Genomic DNA, 10399 nt, shown 5'->3' with positions numbered 1-10399 from the left:
TTTACAACATTTTATGAGGGGTTTTAAAGTCTTGTCTCGACGAATCACCTGGAATTCTCAACTTCTATTTTAAAAAGTCTGTGGTCACGTCGCTGCAGAGAATCACGAGCATCTCAACCTCAAGACTCAGCCATTGAAGGCAAAGAACCACTTCTTTCTTCCTTTCTAACTTTTGGCTAACTTTCATTCTGCTGTGCAAGGGGGAGGACTGGATTCCTGCTCCTCAGCTGCCTGAACAGACAGTGCCGAGTGCCAGCTACGGGCTGTTCTGGGGAACTGCACTGCTCGGCAGCGAGAGCTTATCCTGACGGGATCCAGCAGCACTCGGAGCCCGCGGTACCAACCCGGCTGCTCCCACAGCCGCAGAGCAAGGCAGATTCCCCTCTCCATCAAAAAACCCCCACAAATTCTCTTTTATGCAGACGCAAACCACGGGCGGCAGCAGCAGTTTGCCGTGCGCGGGGCCGAAGGTGGCTCTGGCACGGTCCCGGGGAGCGGCGGGCACCGAGCCGGGCCCGCTCCCACCTCCGGCCGCGGGCTCTGTGTTCTCGGGGCGCTCCACTGCCAAGGCTGAGGGGAACAAATCCCGGTTGTGTCCTGACCCCAGGAGAGGTCCAATACCTCGGGCTGTGGAACAGGCCCGCGGCGCCCGAGCCCCCTGAGAGGGGGTAGGAAAGAGAGGGAAGCGCCGAAGGCAGCGGAGGGAAAAGCCGCTTCCCCGGGCCCAGCGGGGCATCCCCGGCCCTGTCCCGCCCGCGCCGGGCAGGCACAGCCGCCACAGGGACCCCTCTGCCCGACACCCTCGGCGCTGCGGGGAGCGGGACCGGAGCCGCTCCCGCCTCAGGCCCGGGGCCGCTCCCGCCTCAGCCCCGGAGCCGCCCGGAACGCCTCAGGCCCGGGGCCGTTCCTGCCTCAGCTCCGGGCCGCTCCCGCCTCCGCCGCGCTCGGGCCCCGCCCCGCCCGCAGGTCCTGGCCGGGCCGCGGGGAGCGCGGGGAGCGCGGGGCCGGCGGGAGCAGCGGCGGGGCCGCGGCGGGGCCGATGCTGCCTGCGGGCCGCGGCCGGAGGTGAGGGCAGGGGCCAGGGCCGGGCCGGGCCGGGTCCCGCGGGGCGCTGACCGCGCTGGGCCTTGCATGCAGGGCGGCGGCGGCGCTGAGGGCGGCGCTGAGCGCGGGCGCGGAGCGGCGGCGGGAGCTGGAGCGGCGGGCGGCGCGGAGCCGGGCGCTGCTGGGGCGCTGGTGAGTGCGGCACCCGCGTGTGGGGCGGCCCGTTCCGGGCCCCTCCGTCCCCGGCGGCCCGCAGGGAGGAGGGCGAGGCCTGGGCGCTGGTCCGGCAGCCGTGCCCGAGGCCCGCGGGCCGGGGGTGCTGGTCCCGCTCCAGGGCAGCCACGCCGGCTCCGTCGCTGTTTGTTCCCTCCAGGGATGATGAGGAAGAGGAGCGGCCACAGCCACAGTCGGGCTCCAGCACTGAGCATGGTGAGCGCCTCCCCCGGGCCGCTGCCCCCTCATGTCACACCGGCCTCGGGCCAGTTGGGGTATTGGGAGTTATTCCAATGCTCTGCATCCACTTAAATGCCCCCTCTGCCTTCGTCCTCCCTCTCTCCTCCTTGGGGTTAGCTTGGAGTCGTGTCTTGTCAGCCAAGGCCAGCAATAAAGTGACTGGGGCCTGACCCAGGTGTGGGAATGTCACTTGTTGAGGTTAGCTCAGGAGATGTGCCCTCACATCCATCCTGGGTCTTCAGAGCTTCTGGCAGTCCTGCCTGCATCGTCTGTGTAGTGGTTGTTCCCACAGCTAAAAAGCACCCCCTGCACTGGCCATTAGGTTTTGTTTCTTTCTGTGCCACCTGGAAGAGCAAGTAAGTGAAGAGTCAAATAGGGAACACCCATGTTTGAGCCTTCTGACATGTTTTCTCTTCTTGCAGAAGACAGGCCTTCACCCAAGGAACTGGAGGAGCTGGAACTGCTGAACAGGGCCTTAGAGAAGGCACTGAAGGTCAGGAAAAGCATCTTGGAAACTCCATTAGAGGCTCAGGGAGCTAGAGGACAGAAATGGGCAGGTGAGGCACATGCTCCCAAGAAAGCTCAAGTGCAGCAGTTGCCTGTACCTGTTGAGGATGTTCCTGAGTGCAGGAAGGTGAGAGCTGGAAGCCAAAAGCCTTTGTTTTTGAAGAAGCCCTCTGCATACCAGTTAAGAGCCCCTTACAGGACCGACCCAGATGTGAAGAAACTGCAAAGGAAAGTCCCAGCCAGATGTGTTTCTCAAGGCCCCAGGACAGCTGGGAAGATTTCCTCAAAAGGAGTGACTTCCAAACAAGGAAGGAGTCACAGGACAGCGACTGGTGCCAGTGCCAGAGAAGTCAGTGCTGCAGCTCAGCCCCAGGAGACACCTGGCTTGTCTGAATCTGCCCCAAATGACCAGCAAAGCTTTTCTGGGGGGGATTCAGCTGCAGTAAAGAATTCCACAGTTGCTGGCAAGCAGTTACTTGATGCAGGGAATAAAAGTTGTGGCTTCCTGGGAGAGTCCAGCAAAAAGGAGGACACTGCAGGTGCATGGGGAAGGAGCACCTCACCAAGGGCAGGCACCCTGCAGGAAAAGGGGTAAGTGTGGGAGGTGGGCACCTCTCCTGTTCTGCTCCAGACTCACAGGCACATGTACAGATCCTGCTGGCTGTAGCTGCTCTGGGGGTCCCAGCCTGGCTCCATCCTCCTCACATCCCTCTCAAGAGGAAGGATCCTATACAGTTTAAAAGCCTTTATTGTGGTTGAGTAAGTGTTTTCATTTTAAGGGCTTATTGTTGGATGGCTGGGACTTTGAAAGCCTTTCAATTAAGACTTTTGATGTTTCCTAGTCCCCTATGAGTGTTTTGGAAAGCTGTCTCTGTAGAGCTTTCTTGAGCCTTAGCTTTCCTCTGAGTGTACTCTCTATTATAGCATATTGATTTTTTTATTTATTCATTCTGTTTTTTACACAGTGACAATACATAATGCATGATTTCTCTCTCTCTCTGTCTCAAGCATGTGCCCAGTGCTGTTTGGAGTGATGGCATCTGGGTTTGATGCTGTCCCTGTTAACCTGTAACGTACTGCCTGTGTAACCACACAAATCAGGACTGACTCAAGTGCAGTTGTTTTAAGGGTTTGGTGCAGGAAGGATTATGAAGGGAATGTTACTGAGATTCTCTGTGGAAAAGTGGCAAAATAATACTTGGAAGATTGGATTTGCCTTCATGCCAGTCTGGCTTGTTTAAGTAATTTCTTTCCTCTTTTGCTTTAACAACACTGAAGTTCAGTCTGCATCTGCAAAGTTTTGAGGAGTATTTCTCTCAGCCACCACACCCTAACTCTTGTGTTTGTGCAGGGAGGCAATGATCCCATTTCACTGCATTGGAAGGGCCCCAGGACACTTCAGTGACAGTTGCTGTAGGAACAGGGATCTGGATTCAAACATTTATTTAATTTCCCAACTGTGGCCTTGCATTCCTAGTCTGCATGTGACTAACCACTGCCAACCCTCCTGTTTTTGTGTAACAATTTAGGGATTATTCTGCCTCAGGGTTAAGAATCATATTCCCAGTGGAAGCTGGAATGTCCCTTTCCTGTTTCTGTGAGTGTGACACAGTGCTAAGCAAAGCTGCCTCGTCCAGCTGAGACAGGGCAAGAGGCTGTGGCAGAGCAGTTTCCCTGCAGGTGTTGTTTCCATGTCTGTGCTCTGCTGTGCCATGGCTTTGCTCCCAGCTGCCCACCCTGCATGAACCTCTGTTGGTCTAAGAGCTCTCCCAGCTCAGCTCCATGATGCCTGTGGAGTCCAATGAGCAACCTAATCTTCCCTCCTTGAGGACAGTGTGAGGACACTGGTGGATCCAATCTCCAGAGTTGCTGACATCTCCCATTGCAGCTAAATTCATTTCAGCTTTTGACAAAGCACCATTTTCCCTGGTGGAACACCAGGCTGAGTTAATTGCTTTACAGCTGCCAGGATTGATCCTTCTCCTCTTCCACAGATGCCAGCTGAAGCTCCCCCTGCCCTACAGGAAAGCCTACTCCAGGAACTGCAGGTGAGAGCAGTGTGAGCAGTTCAGGGCAGAACTCCCCTGAGCCTCAGGGCTGTGAGGAGGGGTCGGTGTGGGGGCAGTGACCCCCAGGGCTGGGAGCAGGAGGAGCTCCCCTGCTGCAGGGCTGCTGCTGAGGATGTGTTCTCCTGTTATTGTAGCCATCGGTGCTACTTTTGTTCTCTGTGTGCTAATTACTGTTAATCACTGAGCCAGGAAGTTCCTGCAGTGCTTTAATTGTGGGTTTGAGGGTGCAGCAGAAGGCTCTGCTGGTGGCACACACACCCCCGTGGGATGGGTGTCTGTGTACACTGTCCAAATGAGTTTCCCAGCCCGTCCCTGCCCTGCCTTTGCAGCTCTCCTGTGTGTGTCTGGGGCTGCTTCCTGCTGCTGAGCTCTGACACTCAGCCAGCTGCAGTGTTACTGCAGGGATGGTGCCAGAGGTTGGGGCTTGCATGCTCCAGTCCATTCTCCAGCCTTCTGGAAGGGTTTCCCACAATTCCTCTGATGCTCATTATGTGCTTTGTTCAGATATTAAGCATAAACCCTTTCTTAAATCTAACTATAGCCCCTTGTGCTGCCCTCAAGAATTCCTCCTCCTCTTGAAAACTGTCATTTATCAGGCACCAGTTTGTTAGTTGCCCTTCTGCAAGTTGTAAAGACTTTCTACCCTTAATTTTCGCTTCTAAATTGAGTCTTTTAGCATTCCAATCACTTTGGTGTAATTTTATACTTCTCACTATTGCTTTCAACTCAGTAACAGATTGAGAATAACCTTTGCACTCAAGATCTTTTGTAGAGGATTTGCATCTTGCCTGGGAACTTCTATTCTTTCCTGTTCCATTAACCTTGACACTTCTTTGCATAACATATTTCTGAAATCTGCAGATTCTAACATGATTTAAAAGACCCATTAGGCTAGAGAGAAGACACATGCACACTCGAGTTAGTCAGGCACTGCAGAACTATTTTAAGCTTCCTCCTGATGGCTCTCACTTGCTGTGGCAGGTTTTGGGAGACAATCCTTAAGGTTGGATATCATGGGGACTGTGCATCCATGAGGATGTTGAACTCTGTGAGAGAAATGCATCTTTCCAGTAGTGCTGTTATTTGTGCAATGCTTTATGTAAAAAACTGGTGATTCTGGTGTGAAGTCCTGGCCAGCTTCCTCATGGTTCTGTCCTTGAACCTCTGTGCAGCATCCCTGACATGCTGCTGCCATTCTGCTTGCCATACATACCACTTTGTCCCCCTCCAAGAAATTATTAAGAATCTTGAGGAAGTTTGGAATATGAAGTAGTTGGGTGAGAGTAGTTTGTCCTGTCTGCTATTTTATTTTGTACACCTATACTAACAGAACGAATGTACAGAAATGCAAACGACTTACTCCCAAGAAAGGAAGGGGAGATTTGTTGTTTCCTCTGGGGTATAAAGACAGGCAGGACAATTCAGCATCGTGAGGGATGTGCCACAAGTTCACATTCTGCTTATGGAAATGTGCTGTCTGTCTTCTGATCCTTCCCCTCAGAACAAGAGGAGGGAGTAACAGGTGCTGTGCAGCATCTGATGCTTTCTGCAGTGTTTGATGCCTTCTGTAGGGTCTGATGCTTTGTGCAGGGTCTGATGCTTTGTGCAGGGCCTGATGCTTTCTGCATTGTTTGATGCTTTCTGCAGTGTTTGATGCTTTGTGCAGTGTTTGATGCTTTCTGCAGGGTCTGATGCTTTCTGCAGGGTCTGATGCTTTCTGCAGTGTTTGATGCTTTGTGCAGGGTCTGATGCTTTGTGCAGGGCCTGATGCTTTCTGCAGGGTCTGAGGCTTTCTGCAGGATCTGAGGCTTTCTGCAGGGTGGCCCTGATGATCTGAGAGCAGCCGTGGGAATGAGGTGGGAATGGCTGGTAAATAACCTGTGAGAGAGAGGGGAAGGGAGACACTTGTAATTGAAGCACTGCTGTGCCACACTGGTGTGTGACAGCTCAGCGTGAGCACTGGCTGCTACAAAGGAACATAACTTCCACCTCCTGCCCCTTTGGAATTTCAGGGCGTGGGAGAGATGTCGCCTGTGCCAAACGAGTGCAGATGCAGCAGCTGCAAGGACCCGTTTTGTGGAGAGGATCCAGACAACTGTATCCTTTCCTAGCAGGGACAGGGTGCAATTGCTCTGCAGTGAGCTCCAGGCTGGAGAGAGTTATGCCCCCAATAACAGCAGTTCCAGTTGGGTCTCTAGGCAATGGGTTTTCTCACAGTACAGCTGCTGAGCACTTGCAAAACTTCTGATCCAGCCAAACGTGGCCACAAGGCAAGCATGCCCCACACAGCTGTGCTTGCTGTCCTCACCTTCACCCTGCAGTGCCACTTCCCTCTGTCCTGAGTGCAGCTGGCCTGGCCTGGGGCTCAGCATTCTATGGAACCTTCCTTAAGCTGCTGCTGTTTGAGTTTTGCTCCCCGAAGCTGACCCCCAGTCCTGCAGAGATAGAGGAGGAATTAAGGGGCCTCCAGGATGTCCCCTCCCGTGTGAGGCAGTGTATGGAAGCTGAGGCTGCAGGTAAGGAGGGAAAAAGGGCAGTGGGAAGGCAGAAGGTAGAATAAGGATGGTTTGGGCTCAGTTCCACGAGTTTTGTGTTCTTGGCATGTGCTGGACACGAGGGACAGGAACATTCTCTGCCTGAAATGAAGGCTGGTGAACCCAAGGCCATTCTGGAAGCTGTTTGGGGAGGAAGGTTCCAGTGTTCACACTTTTTCTCTGCTTCTCTTGTAGATCCTCCCACTCTGCAAGGAGAGTATGAAAGCCTTCTGACCTTGGAGGGTTTGCAAAGCACAGTGTCCCAGTGCCTGCAGAAGCTGCAGCTGCTGCAGGAAGGTGAGACAGTCCCTGTGTCTGTGGTCAGCTGTGAAGGGGCCCTTTGCCATCTGTGTGCAGGACACTGCACCAAGGTCATTTTGCTCCTGGTTATCTTTATGGTATTGGAGAACTTAATTCTCTGGTGGCAAACAAATCTGTGATACCTGTGTGTCCCCCCCTCTGTGTTCAGGAGAGACTTGGAGCTTTGAATGCAGTTTCAGTTCAAGTGGGCTGGGGAGGGGACAGGGCAGGCCACAGCTTAGGGTGCCCTGATTGTGCCAAGTGTGAGGAGCTTGCCCAGATTAATGCAGTGTCTTCAGTCATCAGTTCTGGGAATAGTAAATAGATCACAAAGTCTGGAAGTACAGATTTAACTTGTGTTTTTGTCTCCTGCCCTTTCTTGTACCCTGGCAGCTCTGGAGTCCCAGCTGAGGCTGTGCCCAGAGTGCCCTGGGGATGTGGGCAGCTGCTCTCCAGCCTGTGTCCCTGCCAGGGGACAGATGTGTGACAGTGCAGACATGCTGGCTGTGCCTCTCCTCTGTTACTCCAGCCTCCAGGAGCTCAGGGACCTGTTTGCCTTGAAGCTGCAAGTGTCAATGCTGCACCAAGAGATTGCCTTACAAAAGGTGAGTCTGGAGCAGTGTCAGTGCTCCCAGAGCAGGGAAGGAAAAGGACAATTGTAGGGCAGCAGCTGTTGTACAAGGTGTTGATGGGCAGCAGCAGCATGGCAAGTTCCTCCAGTGATGTTTTTGTGTTTATGCCTTGTTCTCTTTGTTGGTGAATGGGACTTTTGTTGTTGTTGTTGTTGTTGTTGTTAGGGTCAGAGCAGAGGCCCTTACATGCCTGACCCTCTCCTGATAAGATTTTGTTTATGTACTCTGAAAGAATTTGGCAGTGGAGGATGTTGTTGATAATGCCCCTTTTGTCAGGCCTTTACAGCCCTCTTAGGGCACTCATTCCCTCCTGTGTGACTTCCAGCTTCCACTGTACACCTGAGCTCCTCTGTTCTCTGTTCCTTTCCTTTTAAACCTCAAACCACTGTGCTGCTAATCTTGCTTTTACCATTCTGGGACTGTAAGAACAGGGTGGGAGGTGTCAGCTTCTTCAGCAGCCTGAGCAGAGAGTTTGCCACGCAGGGATTACTTGTTCTTCTCAGCCAGCAGCAAAGGGCAGAGAAGATCTATGAAATCAAATCTCCTCCTTTGTTCTTTGCTACTGACTTGAGTGATAGAGACTCTGGAAAAGTAATTTTTTTGTAAGCCAGAGAGGCATTATTAATAACTGTCTGCAGCCCTGTGGCTGAAGACAGATTGCTACCTGACTTCAAATGGGATTTCAGCATTATAATCCTGAATTATGAAAGGTTTGGGGTTTTTTGTCTGCCCAAAATGAAATGGTGACCAAAGCCTGATTCCTGCTGCTCTGCTGGTGGATACAGTTTCTTCTGCACATGTCCCCAAATAGATGCTTGGTGCCATGTGAGCCCTGAGGGTTTGAAGCAGCCCTGTGCAGAGTGTGCAGGATAAGTGAAATTCTTGGGCCAGGTGAAGTAAGTGGGCATGGAACAAGGTAAATACCCCAGAAAAGGATGTGCCTGTTTCTGGGCCAAGCCTCCACTGCCTTTCCATGGAGAAATGCCAAGTACCACAGAAATTCCTGGTAGCTCTTAGCCTCTCTTTGATGGTGAGGATCTGTCTCTCCTTAGGTGTGAGGAGCAGAGCAGGGGGATGGAAGTGGAGCAGTGCAGCACTCCTGCATGTGCCAGCTTTCCCTTAGGTAGCTTTCCTGTCTGTAGAAAGAGACTTCCCAGAGATGAGCAGCTGTGTCCTGCATCGCTGCACAGAGACTTGTGTAGAACAGGAGAGGGAACCCCCTGCAGATATCCTGTACTCTGTTCTGTTTGGGTCTTCCTCTGTATCATCCACCAGGGAACAATCATGGAATCACAGAATAACTTTGAGTTGGAAGAGACCCAACTCCTGGCCCTGCATAGACAGCCCAAGAATCCCACCCTCTGCCTCAGAGCATTGTCCAACACTCCTGGAGCTCTGGCTCTTTAGGGAGGTGGCTGACACATGCACTTGTCCTCTCTCCTGGGCAGGCAGTGTGCAGCAGGCTGGGTTTTGGTGTGCAGGCTGCTCAGACTTCAGAACCTCATGCCAGATGAAAAAAGAAAAAAATTAAAATCCCAGGCAAAATGTCTGTCTAAGCATTAATTCAAGAGTGGGGCACCAAAGACCAGCTTTTGTCCAGTGATTGAAGTGACCTGTGCTTGAGTTGTCAGTGAGTCCTGATCCCAGAGCTGGTACTGATGCTGCCCTGGGTTGTGTGACAGCTTGGGCTGAGATCCCAGCACAGGCTTAGCAGAGCAGCAGCCAGGCCAGGGAATGCTGGGCAGCCTGAGCAGCCCCTGTGGCCTCTTTGGGCTGGAGGTGCCACTCACAGCTCTGGCATAGCTGGGAGCAGTGCTGAGTGAGGGGTTGAACTTCACCCTTGGGTGAGTGAGCACTCACTGTGTGCCTGCAGAGCTCCTGCAGCAGCACCAGCTGCAGTTTCTTGCAGGATGCTGATCTCACCCCAGTGTGGGCCCTCCCTGCAGCAGGGCAGCAGCACTGCCATTGACTCTGCTCTGGAAATGCTGGGTGGCTGCTGAGGCAGCTCATGAGCAGAAAATGAACCACTCTGCCTTTATTAAATATGACAAAAGAAAGTATCCATCAATCAATTAGCCTGTTATTAGTCATACTGCTCTGATTAGATTTCACTTGTTATGCAGCCACTACAAGGAGTCCTGGAGTGCTGCTGGCTCTGGTGACAGTGTCTCCTTTGCTTCTGCCAGGTGATGATGGCAGAGCTGCTGCCTGTCCTGGAGGCCAGGCCGTGCCTGGAGGGCTCTGCAGGGCTGTTCAGGGCCATCCACAGCCAGCTCTGTCAGGGGGGCCGGAGCTTCCCTGTGCTGGTGAGGGACGAGCTGCTGGACTGAGCTGGGAGCCTCCTGCTACTCCTGCACAGCCAAAGACAGCTCCAAGCAATAAATCTTTTCTATGAACTTCTTTACTCTGCTTGTTTATTCACCTAAATTCCAGGGGCTTGTTTCCATTATGGGCTTTTATTTTATTTTATTTTAACTTCCTTTTGTATCCCGAGGACTGGAGCCAGGCTGGCAGAGCTGGGGGTGCTCACCTGGACAGGAGAAGCTCCAGGGACACCTCAGAGCCCCTGCCAGGGCCTGAAGGGGCTCCAGGAGAGCTGCAGAGGGACTGGGGACAAGGGATGGAGGGACAGGACACAGGGAATGGCTCCCACTGCCAGAGGACAGGGATGGATGGGATATTGGGAATGAGGAATTGTTCCCTGGCAGGGTGGGCAGGCCCTGGCACAGGCTGCCCCTGGATCCCTGGGAGTCCAACCAAGGCTGGGTTGGACATGGGGCTTGGAGCACCCTGGGATGGTGAAAGTGTCTCTGCCCATGGCAGGGGCTGCAATGAGGTGAGTTTTAAGGTCCCTTCCAAC

The 10399-nt window shown here is 53.3% G+C and overlaps 1 protein-coding gene across 1 annotated transcript; it reads left to right on the top strand.

The window, feature by feature from the left end:
• The first annotated feature begins 1039 nt into the window (after positions 1–1039).
• TEDC2 (tubulin epsilon and delta complex 2) lies at positions 1040–9939 on the top strand. The gene is made up of 10 exons (XM_063171471.1): positions 1040–1065; positions 1138–1236; positions 1301–1473; positions 1920–2595; positions 3999–4052; positions 6086–6170; positions 6481–6589; positions 6803–6904; positions 7301–7512; positions 9726–9939. The coding sequence occupies exons 1-10, from the start codon at positions 1040–1042 to the stop codon at positions 9867–9869; spliced, it is 1680 nt and encodes a 559-aa protein (XP_063027541.1). The 3' UTR covers positions 9870–9939.
• The last annotated feature ends 460 nt before the right edge of the window (positions 9940–10399 follow it).

Source organism: Melospiza melodia, chromosome 18, assembly GCF_035770615.1.
Source record: "Melospiza melodia melodia isolate bMelMel2 chromosome 18, bMelMel2.pri, whole genome shotgun sequence".
In the NCBI taxonomy this organism is placed as follows: Eukaryota; Metazoa; Chordata; class Aves; order Passeriformes; family Passerellidae; genus Melospiza; species Melospiza melodia.
The sequence above is the reverse complement of the archived record's forward strand: the minus strand, read 5'-3'. Positions and strand labels throughout refer to the sequence as shown.

Excerpts from the sequence above, each read along its gene's own strand:
- TEDC2 (XM_063171471.1), top strand. The coding sequence starts at position 1,040 with ATGCTGCCTGCGGGCCGCGGCCGGAG. Across the intron at positions 2,596-3,998 it reads GGCACCCTGCAGGAAAAGGG|ATGCCAGCTGAAGCTCCCCC; the intron begins GTAAGTGTGGGA and ends CCTCTTCCACAG. Across the intron at positions 6,590-6,802 it reads TATGGAAGCTGAGGCTGCAG|ATCCTCCCACTCTGCAAGGA; the intron begins GTAAGGAGGGAA and ends CTTCTCTTGTAG.